This window comes from Conger conger, chromosome 14 (assembly GCF_963514075.1).
Source record: "Conger conger chromosome 14, fConCon1.1, whole genome shotgun sequence".
Lineage (NCBI taxonomy): Eukaryota > Metazoa > Chordata > Actinopteri > Anguilliformes > Congridae > Conger > Conger conger.
This window is the reverse complement of record NC_083773.1, coordinates 13,937,041-13,957,282: the sequence shown is the minus strand read 5'-3', so window position 1 is coordinate 13,957,282 and position 20,242 is coordinate 13,937,041. Positions and strand designations below refer to the sequence as shown.

Here is a 20,242-nt window from a genome sequence, read left to right as displayed (position 1 = left end):
CACTGCGCACACAGAGCACTCGAGACTGTGTGGCACATTGATCCCAGCGTTGTGAAGAAGAAAACAGCCCACCGGCCCTCTGGTCACTGGGGAACAGCTCAGTCAGAAGTGACGGTCCACACTGGACCAAAGCCTGGACGGATGCACTGGTAAGGATGCACAGGAGAGGATTATCCCACTAAAAAGCCTTCTGCAGCGGCTATGTGTACACGGCTCAGATAAAAGGCAGGTGAACGGATAGCTCTCCTACAGCCAGGCTGAACAAAAAAGACAGAGGTTGTGCAGTTATATATACACTCAGTGACCACTTTACTAGGTAGACCTGTACACCAGCTTGTTAACAGCAGCAGTTCTGGGCAAAAACGCATTGTAAATGAGAGAGGTAAGAAGAAAAGGGCCAGACTGGTCAAAGCTGACAGCAAGGTGACAGTAACGCAAATAACCACACATTACATTACATTATTGGCATTTGGCAGACGCTCGTATCCAGAGCGACGTACAGTTCATTAGACTAAGCAGGAGACAATCCTCCCCTGGAGCAATGCAGGGTTAAGGGCCTTGCTCAACGGCCCAATGGCTGTGCACATCTTATTGTGGCTACACTGGGATTCGAACCACCAACCTTGCCTGTCCCAGTCATTTACCATAACCACTACGCTACAGGCCACTACATTACAACAGTTGTATGCAGAAGAGCATCTCTGAACACACAACACGTCAAACATCTAAGTGGATAGGCTACAGCAGCAGAAGATCAATAAAAAAAATATATGTTTAATAAATACCATATAAAGTGCTCACTGAGAGTATATATTATACTCACTAATAGAGAAAACTGTAAAACAAATGTAAAAAGTATATCCGTGCCTTAGGTACCTGGTTTGAAAATGGGACCTTTCTAAGAGGGGTTAAACAAAATGAAAAGGTAACCGGTGGGCTGTTGGGAAGCGATCAGTGCCCCACCGCCCATTTCATGCTCATCTGCATTCCAAACAAAATGCAAATGGCAGTTCTCTAACACCTCGCCACGCTCTTACCTAGCAATTCACTCACAATGAAATTCAAATCACGTTCAGCTTAAGCCCCTGCATGCTGTCACCTATGAAAGTACACATCAGAAAGGAGTTTATTTTTACTGCCCAATTTGTTACTTCTTCCACCTGCGGGTTGCAATTCACGTGCGGTGATGGGATGCGGAGGGGGTCTGTTTCAGGAAACTGTTTCAATTGACTATTCCACGTGTTCAGCTAAATTATCTTTGCGTAACGCAGTCATTTGAATATTTAGCGGATCCATCAACAGCAAACGTTTTCACCAGCAGGTTGCGTTGAGCGTATTTTTGACCCGATAAGGCCAGGCCCCGCAGGAGGCTGGCTGTCACTCTTGAGGCACTCCTCCCATCTCCAGGCAAGGGGCCAGATGAGAATCTTGGAGAACTGTGAAGAGGTGAAGCGCTTTAAACAACAGGAGAGAAGCGATGTGCGCATCAGAAGCCAACACTAAGAAATCGATACTTAGTGCATGGCTCTGTCACCCAGTCTTCCAGATTAAATTAGTGACGGACCTTCACTCAGAAGTGTTCAGGGAGCAATCGATTTTCGCTCCTTTCAATTTTTAACAAAAAAATTATAAAGCTTACAAACAAACAACTGAATACAAATGAGTAGCTGTGTTTTGTGTCAGTCAATCATTTATTCATAAACAAATAGAAATGAACTTGAAATAAATATGTTCATCAATGTATATGGTTTTTATACTGTAGGCCAAGAGGCTGCCACAGTTGCTAGACAGACCAGCTCTCTAATAAGACATGAAGGGGAATATATCACATTGTCAAGGTTAGAAATTGTGCTCCATGTTCCAAAGAGAGGGGACATCATCATCCTAAAGTTACCAACACTATTGTAACACAGGAGGGGGCGTGCACAGACTATCTATAGCTGTATTGCAAAACCTGAAGTGACCCTGGTAAACCAAAAGTTCTACAAACACCCAACATTGCAGTTTCCCAGCTTAATGTGCATTGGTGTTGCAAAAGTTATGCATTCAACGTACATCTAGCACAACAGTAGTGCCAGACAGTGTCGGCTCCATGGTGGGGCATTCGAGGGCCGTGCCCCCCCTAGCGAGCATTGATGCCCCTCCTACCACAGGCCATGGCGTGGCTAAAAAATATCCCTTTGAGTTATTCTTTTAATATTAAATGTGCAAAGTGTAACTGTAATTTTTAAATGAAATAAAATGAAATTAACGGGGAAAACGCATAATTTTTGGTGTGCATAGCAGGTTACTCGGTCTTGGTCAATGATCATTGGTCGCTGAGTGAACTTACATTTGATTTCGCTTTTAACGTTGAGCTGCAGCGCGCAGAATCCATTTCAAGTTGTTGGTTGGAATCGAAAAGAATAGCAGTTGTCCGTCTAGATAGACAGTTAGCCTAATTATCGACAAAAAATGGATTTACGAAAATGGCCTCTTCCAGCAGCAGACTCTGACACTCCGGCCACCACCACCAGTACAGCCACGGTCTCTGAGAGCCGACCTGGCCCTTCTGCTAATGCTAGCTGCGGACAACCGCAAACGGACTTAACCAGCGCAGCCATAGAGCAACGATCTACAAGCCCTCCTAGTCAGCGGACAGCGGTTGATGATCTTGGGACTGACAGGCCTGTCCAAATTGTGTTAAAACAGTATCCTGTAACTTTTTACAATGGTAAGGGGCGATCATTTGTCGATAAATGGTTTCACAACAGAGAGTGGTTGGAGTACAGTGTCAAGGCAGACGCAGCATTTTGTTTTTGCTGTCGGATGTTCAGCTTCACTAGGAAATCTGGAACATTGGATGCCTTCGCGAGTATGGGCTATCGTAACTGGAAACAGGCCATGACCAAAGACCGTGGATTTCATAAACATTTCAAAGGACCACATGTCTTGCTATGCAATGTGGAAGGAGAGGGAGAAGTGTCGCAATGCAGGGAATGAGGTATCAACCCTTGTCAATGCAGATCAACTAAGGAAAAAACGGTATTATGTGTCCTCTAATAGATGTGGTTGGGTTCTTGGTTGAGAACCAGTTGCCGCTACAGGGGAAGATTGACGCTTTTGATGACATGTCAGAGGTGGGTAGACTGCATTTATTTGCGTTTAGCCTCCACAACAGCCCTCCGTTGTGTGTCATCTGAGTGATCCTCCGTCCCAGGTGGAGTAGAGAGAGGGCTTAACTTTACCCCACCCCTTTCCACCTTCTATTATCGTCTGTGTGTGTGTGACTGCATAAACTGTGTGCATAGGGCTACCACAAAGCCTCAAAGTGAAGTGATATGGAAATTAACAACAACAAAAACATTTCTGCTGTGTTGGACTATTTTGTCGCCACTGCGTTAAAATATTTCTCAAACGGCAGTGCCCCCCCCCCGCCGATGACCCAATGCCCCTCCAGTAGATCTGCTCTGGCGCCGAATCTGGTGCCAGATCCTGCCGAACCAGACCTTGTAGGTGCAGTGGGAGCACACAGTTGTGTTAAACCTCCTCCAGCTTTAATGATGATCTTCTGAGTTAAAACAACAATGTTGCTCAGTATGTTGCACAGGTGTTTCCATTTGCGTGGATTGTTCACACATAAAAGACCAGTGAGTGTCTAGTCTTGGTTTTAGTCTTTGCTTTCATCTGTGGAGATTGCTTTTGGAGTCAGAAGGCATACATCATCAGGAAACCAGAGAATGATAGCTGGAAAATAACCAACAATTTGTAAGCTGAGAGAACCAAAGAATTCATGAAGAAGGATGACACAGACACTGGGTATATCAGCACACTCACAATTGAACACGTACATGTCAGCCAAGGAAGACAACTGAAGTTCATGACAGGCACATTCTAAGAACTGTAAAGAAAAGCCCCAAAACACTGGTCAGCGACAGCACCAGAAGTCTACAGAGGGCAGTGGTGAAAATACCCCAAACCACAAGTCTGGAAGAGGAACAGAGCCAACACTGCAAGACCTCTCATCAAGCAGCAAGAATGGAAAGGCCAGATTAGAATTCACCAAAGTAGAAGAGGTAGAACAAGGTTTTATGGACAGATAAGAGCAAAATAAACATTTACCAAAGTGATAGAAAAACAGTGTGGAGAGAGGAAGAAACAGCTTATGATCCCAAAGCACTCCCCTCATCTGTGAAATATGGAGGAGCTTGTGTCATAACCTGGGCATGTATGACTGCTTATAGAATGGATGATGTCATGGATGATAGTAGCAGCAGGATGAATTTGGAAGTGCAAAGATAGATTTTGTATGCCTATGTACAAAGAAATTCCTTCAACCCCATGAGCTGGAGCTTCATCTTGGGCCAAATTCTCAAAACTTATTTTATTAGAGGATGAATGCCAATTGTTCATAAAATTGAATGTGCTTGCCTGTTCATGTTTATTTGCAAAAGGAAACACCTTAGTAATCCCATAACATTCTTCATATGTGTACTGCGAGATTAGCACTCCTCTGTGCTTAGCAGACAGGACAGGTAGCTCCAGACAGGAAGAGAAAAGGCAATATCTACAACCCATTTGGTCATTGTTTGCACAAAGAAGTACGCAATGGGCTCTTTATCTCTGTAATTTATCTACACCTTGGGTGGAAACTCATACTCACTCCTGTTGAAAAATGGCAAATTTTGCCTAGCTGATAAAAATGTTAACTAGGTGAGTGTCAGCGAGATGGATCGCAGAGTGCCACTGCAGACAGGAACATGAGGATACATTGATATTTCTCATTAAATTGCCTGCTCCCCCCTATGTTCACTAATAACACTGCCACAGTGGGGATAATAAATCACCAGCACAAATAACAGCCCAGCTCATCGCTTGAATATGATACATTTGTCTCAGCGTCTCCACACTTGCGCTGGAGAACCATTGATACAGATCTAATGAGGAACGGTATCAAACAACATCATCGTCACCGGGGCCTAGCGAGAAGCAGAAAATTTCACAGCGGAGATATGTCAGCCAAATGCAGGACCTTTTGGGAAAAACGCAATTGGAACCGAAGAGCATCTATCGATTGGAAAGGTAGATACTGAAACAAAAGATAACAATCAAAGCTTAAATAAGTGAAATTCATTCTCTCTGGGGACTGCGCATTTTAAGAGCGAGAAAGCACATTGTCCAAGCAGATGCAATTTATAGGCTCTATTCACAGTACCCAGGTAGTCACACAGTAATGATTTTTGCTCTTTTAATGCAATAGTTTTCTATTAGATGCAATAATATCCCTAGTTGCACAGAATTCTTCATAGCAGGTTGTTCTAAATGACAAAGGGTGTGTGTTAGCTTAGAGGACTGTTTACAAGGCAAACAATAAAATATTAATATTTTCCTGATATACTGTATGTAGCTACAGAGAGCCATTCTGTGGCATGTTTGAGTTTATTTATTCTGTGGTAGAAGAACCTTTCATTCTCATGATAGTATAATAAAAAAGAACATGTTTTTAAAAGCATGCTATTTATTTTAAGGGCAATTATTTATTGTGCGCAAACAGCTGAAACGATGCCCTATTGTTAGAACTGCAGATGCAACTCTGCGGTGGGAAGAAATAACTTGTGAGATCCTTCATTTTATTGCGGGGGCGAATGCAAGCGGTTCACAGCGGTCAATCTGTCAGACCGCCCAAATGGACCGCTGCCCCCTCCCAGAGAGTCCGCAGGGGGTGGTTCCAGCTGAAGCTTCTTAAGCAGGTTTGCTCCAGTCCCTGCACCCCTTACCATCACAGTTCAGTCAGTGATTGACTAATGGGAAAAGTGAGAGAATGTACTATGCACATCAGTTCCAAGCCCTGGCTGGATGACACACATTGTTTTGTTTTTGGCTAAGGTTACCAGCAGTGGCTTTGGCACTGGAAGAAGGATGCTAAATGTTAAATGGATCATCGTACGTTTGTTGATATCTTTGATGGTATGTGGTTATTTATTTATCTACTAGTCCTGCGGCTCTCCTTTGGCTCTTGTTTGTCATCTACTTGTGCTGTGGCTCTTGTTAAGGTCAGTTGAATCTCTAGTCAGTACAATGATATTTGGTCAAAAACCATTGAAGAGAGTCCACAAGGGATCTGCATGGAGAAATTATCAAGGATGTTTGATCACAATTATTATTATAAGCTGATGAAACCAGTTATTACATTTAAGGGGGCTGGTTACTTTTACAGGGGGGTGACATGGATATTTAATAAAAGTTTTCATTATATTAATTAAACAATTTTGTGTTTGTTCAGGTTCAATTTTCAAATATTACACTTTGTGTAAAGATCTGAAACCATTCTGATTGAAAAATACAAAATAACAGAGGAAGGAAATCAGGAAGAGGCAAACACTTTTTCATGGCACTGTACTAGTACACTGCACACTGTACATAGGTTTTATCAGCAGGAATGGCTTTAAAAAGCAATAAGACTGGACTTAACACTCGCACTCACCTCTCCCCTGAGCATGTGGACATCAGGCACGTGTACTCATACCAGCCAGCAAGTGCCCAACCACCTGCCCTATTGCCGTCATACTAAAGGAGAAAGTACCCTTCTGCCTACATTATTTCTCTCCTTTATTTCTCTCTTACCAAACCAAAGCATAGTCAGTCTCTGCCCTGCTCTCATTAAATAGAACGGCTACATGAATCACGCACACACACGCACACACACTCTGTGTGCCTCTTCTGCTGTTGACATTTCAGCCTTTGCTGCACGCACTTCTTTTCACCACAAAGTGTCCTTCAAGTAAAATAGACAACAATAGTAGATACTGACTGCACTATTATTCATGCTAGATTTTTGTGATCTGATCATTATATTTGTGATGATTAGATAGCAAGCATGGCAGGCAGCTTCTCTGTTAGCTGGCTATGGTAACTTTTAGGGGTGAGCCGCGTTGCTGGATTTTCCGACTATCCAATACACAACATTTGTTCTGAATACTGCTGGACTACTATGGACCGATATCCAATATCCATATTTTATCCATAGCAAAAGGAACATAGTGTGCATTTTCTCTGCATCTGTACAGTGCTGAAAGAAACATGGTCCTTCCCTTGGGTCCCCAGTAGAAAAACTCTTGCTCAGATTTGAAATTTGCCAGTTGTTGTCAGACACCTGTGTCTCGTTGTGAGCTTGCAGGAGTACTACCAGACATTTGCAAATTAGAGATTCATCTTCGATTTTTTTTTTTTTTGCGTACCTTTACTTAGTCTAACTTGTGTATTTACCTGCCTCTATTGCAGCAATGTTAGGCAGTTGCATGAGCAGGTAGCTTTCGCTTAGCTTTGCTGTGTGGAAACTTCATAAGCCACAGCTAGCAGGCTGCAGCTTTCTGCTATTGAGCCTGCTTTGTTAGAAGTACAGTGAAATTCGGTAACATAAGCACACAAATTACCTCAGATCATCAGCCCATCCCTAGTTTCTGAGCAACCGGTACAACTGATTACCTGTATTGTTTATTTTCCATAGCCATTTTTTCACCATCTTCATCAAGGGTGTGAACAGGTCACAGTACAGATTGCTGTATAATATTTGCTCTTCTCACCCAGAGAACCTGGGGAAAAAAGATGAAGTAACGAGAAGTAGAGGAAATAACATCATTACAACTTATAATCGCTTGCTGACATTGTTCTCGCTAACAAGCGTGGCAGCCCCATAATTGAGTTCCTACTGATCTCCAAGGCGGCTGGGAGCAAAGACAATCTGCACTGCCACTGTCACAGAGCTTTCCCCTAATTAAATAACCATAAAGAGACCCTCTATCATTCCAAGAAACGTGGATGGTGTCCTCAGTCCAGGCCTCCTTAATATGAGAGAGGAGGAGTCCTGGGGCCAAGAGGTACAGTAAGCACTTCTGATATATATCCTTCAGCTGGTATAATTCCAATCGATAATTGCCATTACTTTCAAATGACTCAAGATGTGGGAAAGGTTCATTGAATAAACCTCATGTTTTAATACTTCCCATTAACTTTTGGCAGTTGGAAGAATACTCCATACTAATTTTGTCTCAGGCAGTTCAACTCATGAACACATATATCAACTAATCAACACAGATTGACTCTTGACAAATATATAAATGTTTTTATATGGTTTTTTTGTCAGCAATTACACACATGAATTACTTGTATTTATTTTAAACTCAAGTTTAAGGAGGAAGGTTAGACCAGAATTAGTTCTTCAGATCAGTTTCTGTATAATTGAATGGGCGGCATAATGATGGAGCGGTTTAATGAATGGGCCTTGCGATCGACTCAAGAAGGACAAAAATAAAGGAATGTAACATATAAGCCACTGTTTATAAGTCACCTCAAGCTAGGGGCAAATTGGGGGAGGGGGGGTGGTGCTACCGTGAAATTATCCAAAAGGAAGGATTGCTACAGGGATGAAATTGTGTTAGATAAATGGCAAATGTGATTCAGTATTTTTTTTCTGGCCGATTAAAAGGTCAAAACACTTATTTTTGAAAACCCCTTGACCTTTGCAGCGTGTAATGAATGGAGCCTTTGGAGATTGCTCCTGCGGTGAGCAAAAGGGGGCAGGAGTCGGGGTGGAGCAGCCGTATGTTTGCATTCCTGGCCATGTTCCTGGGGCGCACTGACTGGTCACCACACATATGCATTAATCCCTTTCTTCCTAATTGGGTGCTTTTTACCGCACAAAGTTCAGCGTGATTCCTGACGCATGCTAACACTCGAAGTTAGCTGCAAGGCCGGCATATAGATGAGGCAAGACCCATACCTCATTTTAGCCTTTGAATTTAGAATAATGTCTACTTTTGTCCTTTAAAAAAAAATGTTGCGCTAATATTTGTACCCCGATGACTGCATTATAACCACATGAGTACGACTTTTTTGGTATATGTTTCTCCTTAGATACATATAATACCTTGACCTTTACTATAGTTCATAGTTTGGACTGGGTATTGCTGTCAGACACAGAAATATCACACACCCACATGTACAGACTAAGCATACACCATTACAATAGTTCTACCAGCAGTTCAGTTCACTTCCACAGAATCCCACATCCCATCAAAAACAAACACGCAGCTGTCATCAGACCTTGATGCACACCACTTGTTTCCATTTAAATGTGAATTCAAGAAAGTGTGCATTTTATTACCGGAGCAAGTTCATTACAATACAGCAACACAATAGGACTGAAACATTTCTTCTATCTGGCTCAGGCACAAGGACAGAACTGGCAAGGTTTTTGCCAAAGACTGTACCTACTGGTCAATCGAAGCAGAATTGCACTTTAAGTAAAAGCATACAGTGGTGTGAAAAAGTGTTTGCCCCCTTCCTGATTTCTTATTTTTTTGCATGTTTGTCACACTTAAATGTTTCAGATCATCAAACAAATTTTAATATTAGTCAAAGACAACACAAGTAAACACAAAATGCAGTTTTTAAATGAAGGTTTTTATTATTAAGGGAGAAAAAAAAGTTAAAACATAACTTAACTGTGGTTTATCAAAACAGAGTTCAATTTCTCTAGCCACACCCAGGCCTGATTACTGCCACACCTGTTCTCAATCAAGAAATCACTTAAATAGGACCTGCCTGACAAAGTGAAGTAGACCAAATGATCCACAAAAGCTAGACATCATGCCGAGATCTAAAGAAATTCAGGAACAAATGAGAAAGAAAGTAATTGAGATCTATCAGTCTGGAAAAGGTTATAAAGCCATTCCTAAAGCTTTGGGACTCCAGCGAACCACAGTGAGAGCCATTATCCACAAATGGCGAAAACATGGAACAGTGGTGAACCTTCCCAGGAGTGGCCGGCCGACCAAAATTACCCCAAGAGCGCAGCGGCGACTCATCCAAGAGGTCACAAAAGACCCCACAACAACATCCAAAGAACTGCAGGCCTCACTTGCCTCAGTTAAGGTCAGTGTTCATGACTCCACCATAAGAAAGAGACTGGGCAAAAATGGCCTGCATGGCAGAGTTCCAAGACGAAAACCACTGCTGAGCAAAAAGAACATTAAGGCTCGTCTCAATTTTGCCAGAAAACATCTTGATGTTCCCCAAGACTTTTGGGAATATACTCTGTGGTCTGACGAGACAAAAGTTGAACTTTTTGGAAGGTGTGTGTCCCATTACATCTGGCGTAAAAGTAACACCGCATTTCAGAAAAAGAACATCATACCAACAGTAAAATATGGTGGTTGTAGTGTGATCGTCTGGGGCTGTTTTGCTGCTTCAGGACCTGGAAGACTTGTTGTGATGAATGGAACCATGAATTCTGCTGTCTACCAAAAAATCCTGAAGGACAATGTCCGGCCATCTGTTCGTGACCTCAAGCTGAAATGAACTTGGGTTCTGCAGCAGGACAATGATCCAAAACACACCAGCAAGTCCACCTCTGAATGGCTGAAGAAAAACAAAATGAAGACTTTGGAGTGGCCTAGTCAAAGTCCTGACCTGAATCCTATTGAGATGCTGTGGCATGACCTTAAAAAGGCGGTTCATGCTCGAAAACCCTCCAATGTGGCTGAATTACAACAATTCTGCAAAGATGAGTGGGCCAAAATTCCTCCACAGCGCTGTAAGAGACTCATTGCAAGTTATCGCAAACGCTTGATTGCAGTTGTTGCTGCTAAGGGTGGCCCAACCAGTTATTAGGTTTAGGGAGCAATCACTTTTTCACACAGGGCCATGTAGGTTTGGATTTTTTTTCTCCCTTAATAATAAAAACCTTAATTTAAAAACTGCATTTTGTGTTTACTTGTGTTGTCTTTGACTAATATTAAATTTGTTTGATCTGAAACATTTAAGTGTGACAAACATGCAAAAAAATAAGAAATCAGGAAGGGGGCAAACACTTTTTCACACCACTGTACTTTCATAAAATCTTTTTTTTGGAAGGGATTTGTATGGTTTCCTTGCAAATGGCTGCTTTTTTCAGGGTTTTCACACAATGCCATGGCATAAGCAAAGCCCCAGCTTTCAGATGAGTCTGCAAAGCTCTAAGCAGTGTAAATATTGATTGTATTCAGTTTCCCGAGCCCGAGCACAGGCATCAACTGAAATTTGTAAGCACTGTTTGGTCTCCAAAAGTCCTTGGTGCAATTGACATTAAGCAAATTCCCATCAGGGCACCAGCTGAGAATGAACACACTTTGGTCAGTAGAAAAGGGTACTACTCAATAAACACACCTGTGGCAGCTGGGCTCGGTTTGCGGGAAGGAAGCAGGGCAATCCGAGGACCGTGCCTACTGGTTAAGCAGGCACACATCTGGATTGCCTTACAAATGAGTGCGGGATTTAAAAAGTGTGCTTCTTTTAAGAGACCGGGGAACCACCACCTGAGAGAGAGAGCGCTGTGTACATGGAGCTGGAGAACAAACCGCTCAAAAGTTACCGTCTGGTTTTGATTTATTTGCCTTGGTTTTAGTTTATTACTTTTGCCCAGAGCCTGTGAGGGGGAAGTGCAAAGTCTTTTGTATATTTAGTGATATTGAGTTGCTTTCATGAAAGTGCTTTGCGACATGCGGTCGCGACAATTGCAATTTATATGTTAAACTCTCCAAAAAGCACAGGAGAAATCAATCACATCTCACAGATCTCAGCTCAGACAGGCCAACTTTTGTAAAAACAAACCTTGCTGAAGATGCATGCATACTGCAAAACTATTTGCATATAGTCCATTATCATACAGGTGGATGAAAAATTATTAAATGTTTTTGATGAAACAATATGTATATAAAACTGGCAAAAAAACAGCAATGACCCCTATATCTATTAACACTATTATTAGCAATTCTGGTTAAAGAGAGAAGAGGGAGTCAAAGAAGAAGAAGAAGAAATAAACGTAGAGAAAAAAACAACTGACTATTTTTATTAGCAGTTGTTATGGAATAAACTGGAAATGCTGCCTGGCATACAAAAAAAACAAACAAAAAAAAAACAATGGAATGCTGAAGACTATATCTCATGTAACGTGCTGTCAGAGGAAAGACAGGCTCTTTCTACTTCCGTGCTATGAGCAGACAGCCATGTGCAGCTACATCTAAATAAACTGACAGCTAAAACCGCTCCAGAGAGCCATTCCACGCTTAAGACAAACGCCTAGCTTTGACACTTCTCCAGCTGCCACATCGTGGTGTCATGTCCCTTGGATCCCTGGAAGGCAGTGTAATGACTGAGATAGCGGAACAGTGAAGCGCCCAGGTAATTAGCTTAGCGCTCATGCCACTTGTGCTTCGAGAGTGGAGGAGAAAATTCTCCACTGCCCGTCCAGTAGGATTTACTCCTGCAGCCGATCGCTAGTTCTCCTCTGCCTGAAAGCTGAAGCCAAATGCAGATGGGCTTGTTTAATACTTGGATATGAGACCTCCCGGGTGGTTCTTGTAGGTCAATAGGGGAAGTGTTCCCTTTCGGACAAAGAATGAAAACAACTCTACAGTGCCACGATGGGAACATTGAACTGTAGGGGGTGGTGTCCTTCCGATGGGATGGTAAATCAAAGTCCTGACACCCTATGGCCATTAAAGATCTCATTGCATTTACAGCAAGGAGCAGAGACTGGTTCCAAAATGATAAAACAGTAATGTGTTTTGAGAAATATCCTACATAAATACAATGTATGTTTATTACACATTTTATGATTATTACACATAAAAAACAAGCTTGGGAGTCATTGTTTTTATTATAAGAAAACAAATGTTTTTAGTTCAGGTTATGAAAGACTTAAGGTATAATGCATGTGGGGAGAAATTGATGATTATTAATATCAAAAATACCTCAGAAATGTACATCATTCGCCATTAATCACAGAAAGAATATTAATGGCAGTGCTGCCTTCACAGTATTCTGTATGATCACATGCAAATTAAAATTAAACCTATTTATATTTTGCTTGTGCAGCATTGATGTAGATAAGGACTCCTTTTCCCCAGGCACTTTAGAGAAATATAAGCAAGCTTCCCATTCCTTGGATGAGATCATCAGACTAGTCCAAATTAACTTTGACCAGAATATTTCTTCTATAAAGCCAACTGATTTATGGGGTCATAATGTCACAGAACAACTGAAAATAATATAATCAAAAGTAGGATGATGGTGTGATGCATTTTAACAACTGTGGCCATTTTCCATCCTCCACTGTTGTTGCAACATAGCCAACCTTAGGCTGCCAACGGCAAATAATAGAACTGTGGTGGTTGGTGTGCAGAAAACCAGAGAGGCGTGAAACATCCCTTTAACGTGATCATTGGTCTCAACCACAATCGGAAGATGGTCGCGCTGAGCCTGAGAGCAAAACATACAAGCAGGCCGCTGCGCCCTCCCCTCCCCCAACCACATACAGACACACAGCATAGCAATGCTCACGCACCCAACACAACCTAATTAGCAACTATAAACCTTTGAATGTAGCCTTCAGTATTACCGTGGGGAAATAACTGCACTGTTCAGCACCATGGTCAGTTCTCAAAGCATTTTGTAATTGACTTTTACAAACAGACAGTACATTTTATCAGCAATATGAATAGGACAATTGGCGCAGCAGCCCAATAACATAACCAGAACAACTGGAATGGCGGCCTATTAATATAATCAGAACAAATGGCATTACAGGCAGCCACATAATAAAACCAACACAATTGGCACGGTGGCACATTGATATAGTGCATGCAGCAAAATGCTTGATTACCTGATCTAATTTACATGGATACTGTAAGTACAGATTGCTTAGCATCCTCACTAGCGGTCAAGCACCACCAGGGCTTTCCATCAGAGCTGATTCAGAAAATATCTAACTTTTATATCTCAAATATCTCAGAAACTGCTGATCTCCTGGGATTTTCACACACAACAGACTCTAGAGTTTGCAGAGAATGGTGCAAAAAACAAAAAACACCCAGTGAGCATTGTTAATGAGAGTGGTCAGAGGAGAAGGCCAGATTGGTCGAAGCTGGCAGGAAGGTGACAGTAATGTAAATACCACAGTAGTATGCAGAAGAGCATCTCTGAACACACAATGCGTCAAGTGGATAGGCTACAGCAGCAGAAGAATTAAGTAAAAAAAAATAATGTTTAAAACCTAATAAAGTGCTCACTGAGCATAGATTCTACATTACATTACATTACATTATTTGGCAGACGCTCTTATCCAGAGCGACGTACAGTTGATTAGACTAAGCAGGAGACAATCCTCCCCTGGAGCAATGCAGGGTTAAGGGCCTTGCTCAAGGGCCCAACGGGATTAGAACCCCCGACCTTGTATGTCCCAGTCATTTACCTTAACCACTACGCTACAGGCCGCCCCTATCAACACAAACCGTGTGGGCCCAAGGGCAGCTAAACCTCCAGCACCCCCTTGCCCTTCACCAGTGGTCTCAATCCGTTTCATTAAGTTTCACATCACTTCATTGTGCCAACAATTGGAATAACCCATTAGGGACAACATGTTAGGGAGATTAAACAACAAATTCAATTTAGAAAAATAAGTTTTAATAATGAAGTATACACATAAGAAAAAACAACACTACTCTGCATGCATTAGTTTTAGGCAAAGCCTACAATAAAGACTATTAAGCAAAACTTGCGCTTACGATTGGTTAAATTACAAAATATGGCACTGGAGATATGGCCCATTCTCAAATACCCTATTCTCCAAGTTTGGGTATGGAGTACTAAGAGTACCTCCAGAACAGCCAGATGTCTTTGCAGCATAGACTTAACAAGGTGCAGAATCATTCCTAAGGGATTCTGTTCATGCTGACTCAATAGCATCAGCACAGTTCCTGCAGATATTGGGCCACATATCCCTCCGGCAAAGCTTCCTATTCCACTTCATCCCAAAGGCGCTCTACTGGATTGAGATCTGGGGACTGTGCACTGCAGGTCATTAGAGTAACCTGGAATCACCCTAATGTGTGTGGAGCCAGCATAACATGATGCATGTTTTGTCACATGGGACATTATTCTGCTGGAAGTATCCATTTGCAAAAGGGTACACTGTGGCCATAAAGGGATGCGCATAGTGAGCAACAATGCTTAGCTATGTGTGTAAATGATGCTCAATCACTATTAAGGGGCTTAACGTGCCAAGAATGCACTCCCCACACCTTTACACCTCCAGTAGCAGCCTGCCCTGTTGACACAGGGCAGGATGGATCCATGGATTCAGTGTTTACACCAAATTCTTGTGAATGTATCCAATCTTCATGTCATCTTGTTTTGGTGATCACATGCCCACTGAAGCCTCACCTTCTCGTTCGTAGCTGTCAGGAGGGGAACTCAGCATGGTCTTCTGCTGCTGTAACCCATCCACTTTAAGGTTTGATACATTGTGCATTCAGAAATGCCCTGCTGCACAGCACTGTAGTTATTTGAGCATCTGTGGCTTTCTGTTAGCTTGAATAAGCCCATTCTCCTCTGGCCTCTCTCATTAACAAGGTGTTTTCACCCACGGAACTGCCGATCACTGGATATTTTGTGTTTACTGCACCATTCACCACACCATTCTCGGTAACTGTGAAAACTATAGTGCAATTCTAATGTTTGGTAGAACAACAACTCAACAAAAACAACAACAACGAACAACAACAACTTATTGTCGGTTTCACATTGTTTATATTTCTCTTTGACAAAAGATTCATTTTTATAGAAATACAGTATATTCAGTATATAAAAAAACTTACCTCATCGTAAATGCTGTCATTTCTCTCAAAGTCCCCAGCCCTTCTCGGGAGGACATGAACATGAACATGCTGAAAGAAAAAGCCCTTCATTAAAACAAGGCTGCCGTAGTTCACATATAAACACATACAACAGGCATTTGGCTTCCCTAAAACAGCAAAAAGGGGACTACCTTAATTTAATTTACTGCAAGCAAGCAACACTGAAACATCCTGAGGGACTGCAAGGTGGCTCAGTCATACAGCAGAGACCACACAGTCTGGTGTCAAGTCCGGCAGACCCGTACGGCGGTGCAAAGGCAGGGCCGCTTCTAGGCACGGTCACCTAGCGCACCATCCGTACGGGGGACAGCAGGCGAAGGGAAGACCACGCCGAGGGGAAACCAGCACAACATACTACAGTGTTATCCAGGGAGAGAAGGTGTGAGTCAGTGGGACTGGCCACATCTCATAGCAACACCCAACCCTGTCACTCGTCTGGGTGAGCGCAGTCTTCCACCAAGTGTACATGAGCTGCGCGCCTCCACCACACAATGCCCATGCAGCTCGACTGGACAGCAGTGTCAGAAGGTTCTAGAAGAACCAGCAGCTCGAATGCTTCAGAGTGAGGCTTGTGCTCTGCTTCATATCCCAGACTGGTCATTAACACAGTAAAGCACTAACTGGGAATCCCACAGTGGGGTGAGAAAAAAATTAAACAAACATTTAAGGTTTTTACAAACTGTAGGTTTTGTAAAATGCACACCACCAGTTATTAAATGTTTAAATGTTGATATTGGCAGACTGTCTTTTACAATGCACTCGGGCAAAGCCTGGGATAAGGACCTCATTTAATGTATTCATGTTTCATGAATACATTTCTGCCAGCTGCAGAACTCATTTAAATTGATGTCCTGACAACATGCTCTGTAATAAACAATGATAACAAAGCAATGTTGGAAATTCTTATGATTGTATTTTGTGGACAGTATGCCAACATGAAAATACAACAATACAATACAAATGCCATATTCTATAGCGATACTGAATAGAATCTCTTCTGATTTCTTGACAAGATTGCAGCAACAAGTAAGTATAGAGATGACTCCTCCACGAAATGTACTTGTAAGACCTACACAAAAGCCAGCTGGGAAAACACATGAACATCTGTGTTTATTCTGAAGCTCACTAATGAAGCATTGCTTTATAAAAACTAAAAACCAGGAGGGTCAACCCTACTGTTCACTAATTGCAAACATTTTAAATGACATGCTCCCTTGATGATACAAGACCAAAGCAAATGGCTTTATCCCCAGTATGGGCAGACTAACATTTAATGAGTTCAAGAGCGATACATTTATGTTTCTCCAGTAAATATTTTATATATGCAGTTTTGTTTTATTATTATTATTATTCAGGCGGGATGTCATGTTCATTCTTTGAAGAGATGTCAAAAGAACAATGAAATGTAACACGAGTGTTTAATGGATTCATGGGGGGAAGAACCTCATATACCTCTGACACCGTTTCACTGAAAGAAAATCTCACTAAGTTACAGCCAACTATTGTAACCCACACCGGTGATGCAGTGGGAATACAACAAATCATTCTGTTCCAACAAGTAGAGACAATGGCAATGAAGGACCGCACTGTCAATGCCATTCATAGTGAAAAATCCTTCAACAAAGAAGAATCTTTCTTCCATTGTACTGTCATGATGTATTCATATATCCTTAATTTTTTGTGAAAAAAATAAATAATTCAATCTCCTCCATCTTTGTTTCCCTTCTGGAAATTGACAAAAGTAAGTGTCCTTGCCTCTTTGAATGCTTTGATTTTCTGATTTGAAGAGAATCCGCAATGTCTTGGCATTCTTTTAAAAATGTTCATTGTTGAGGACAAAAAGCAGACTACAACTATATTTGTTCAATATAACGTGAATGACAATAGGAGAGTTGCAATATGGGTTTACATCTAACAGCTGTCAAACAGGCATATCTCATCAATTGATGAATGTAGTGTGATGAAAACCTCAAACGTATTAGGAATACAGAGGTGGGTGTTTTATTAAATCTGTTGAATGACATGCCATGGTGTGTAGAAATAACATTTAAAGGGGGTCATTAAGAGAAGAGAATATATGTATACTACTATAGCACAAGCAAATCAACAGCCCACAAACCATTGTTTTCATTCCTGAATTTAAACACGTAATAATGCTGTTCTTTCAGCACAGTACTCTACACTCTCTATAGACTACTTTTTTATTTTTAACAAAGTAAAGAGAAGAAAATCCATGACTGTGGTCTGTACATTGTGCATATTTTGGCAAAACAACCTAATGGTCAACTTTTAATCAGATTTTATTTTTCAACTGACTGCTCTATGATAAACAGAACAGTCTGTGCAAACAAGTACTCAAAAACATTACAAACAGCATAACATGTTTAGAAGCCCATTCTTTTTGACAATACATTCTCTGTTTAATGACCTAATTTGCATAATGCCTGCATTGTCATACCTTGAGAAAAAAAGCCAAAAATGCTGCACACTATTCATCAAGATTACATTTAAAGCTTGGTACTTAAGGCCCGCTAGATACCAACCAAGCACTTACTAACACACTTAATTACCAGAAACGTACGGTAAACCAGTAGACTATTAGTCCCACTGGCAAGTTTCCATTATGTTTAATCACACTATAAGGAGGAGCACATTTGAAATTTTGCAAGGATGTCAACCCTCTGACACAAAAATGGTTGCTGCTGTTGAGGGTGATTGAATCAACAGCACTAGAGATTTAACATGGATGCCATTGATTTTAGTCACTGAGATAACAATGAATAAATAACAGTTACCTGGGTAGTTAAAATAAGAACTATGGTAAAAATAGCTACAATAAGCATCACATTGTGTATTGACTCTGGAACGGACATAGTCAAAATGACACAGTGCCTTCGACACTCAATACAGTCGTTATAATATAGACCATGGTTGAAATTTTAGAATGGCATGACAAATATTTGTCTGAACGTAACAGTGACTACTGCCATCCTGCAATATGACTCTCTACCCTTATGGCACTCTGGGGTGATTAAAAATCAGCCGATTTGTGTCACAGTACACCATAGTATAAAATACTCTCTGCTCACAAACCAATACCAGAAGCCACAGCACTGAGGAAGAACATAAAACATTTTTCCAAAGAATTCAAGGTTATTAACTTGCGTGGTAGATAAACAGAAAACAGAATCATGCAGAACCTTCTGATAATTGCTATTGTTGTACAGACAGCAACATTACCAAAGGGAGCAAACACAGAGAGGCTGCAACCAAACTTATCCAGGCAACCGGTGCTAAGAAGGCTGCACCATCTTCCTTTCTGCGGCATGTGGTGATATGCAAGAACAGTAAATCTAACAATCCCTATAGTGAAAACTGCAATTGACATTCAAATCAGACCTACCAAGAACTGAAGCTCCCTCTTCAGTATTGACAGTATATTTCTAGATAAAGTTAAAATGTAAACAAAATTTGGCCCAATCACCGGTGAATATAATATACTGTTTGGCCGAATAAAACCTTATCTTTGTCCACAATTCCAACATATTGATCTTTTTGGTTATTTTACACTTATTTCCCATATTCAAAATACATTTTAGAGATATAAACAACTGATGAATATTTTTCTCCCAAATTTAGAAGAGCCTATTTTGCCCCTTGAGTCTCCACTGTGCAACCTGTAAACATGCAAAGACCACGGCACTCTTCTGATACTAAAACATCTCCTGTAATGCACTAATCCATGGCCTATTAATAGCAAAAATGGCTTCTAAAATTTGAATATAAGTCAAACATGAATTTCATGCAAGTTAACCTATGCTACACTTAGGTGGTACCATAACACAAAATATCAATCTAATGATTCACATCACTAACATCTACGACCATAAAACACGCTGTTAAAACATAACTTAATAAGAAGCAAAGTGCTTGGATTAAGAAGGAGACGAAGAGGTGGCTCTTCAGTTTGTGTCAGACAATGGCCAGTGATTCTACCGTCCTGCATATCAGTTAAGATCAACCTTTAGATGTTTACTAGTCCGGGTTTATTTAATCTTATAGTTGTTCACTGTCTCCACTATAGCATGCATTGTTACATTATTTGCCCTTTAAGAAAAGTATGGTAGGGTACCACTAGCAGGGATATACAAATCATAAAGTTTTTTTTCCCAAACCTAATTAAAACAGATGTCTATTAATTAGTTCCTGACTGGAAACAAATGAGTGAAGTGATTATACTGCTATTTATATTGTTTAGGGTAAATCTAGTAAGACAGGCAAACAAATGCATTTTGTCACGAACAGCTGTGTTCCCATTAAGACAGGGTTTGGGGGAGGGGGTGGGGGGGTGGGTAAGAAACACAGCAAAACATTGGAGCTGCTAATTAGTGGGAGAATGATCCATCCCATCCTGCTTTGCATCCTCTGCAAATCAGCCACTTAAAATAGGAAAACAATTTACACATAGATTCATCTTGCTTTATGTTTTGATTGGACACTTCATCCTCCTACAGTAGCATATGCACTGG

General features: G+C 41.2%; 1 protein-coding gene across 4 annotated transcripts in view; it reads right to left on the bottom strand.

The window, feature by feature from the left end:
* Positions 1-20,242, bottom strand: part of fhit (fragile histidine triad diadenosine triphosphatase) — a 249,524-nt gene that overhangs the window by 24,756 nt on the left and 204,526 nt on the right. For all 4 annotated transcript variants that reach the window (XM_061219527.1, XM_061219529.1, XM_061219525.1 and 1 more), the window contains exon 5: positions 15,675-15,743. In XM_061219527.1, coding sequence (XP_061075511.1) covers positions 15,675-15,743 — 69 coding nt within the window. The remainder of the gene's footprint in view (positions 1-15,674; positions 15,744-20,242) is intronic.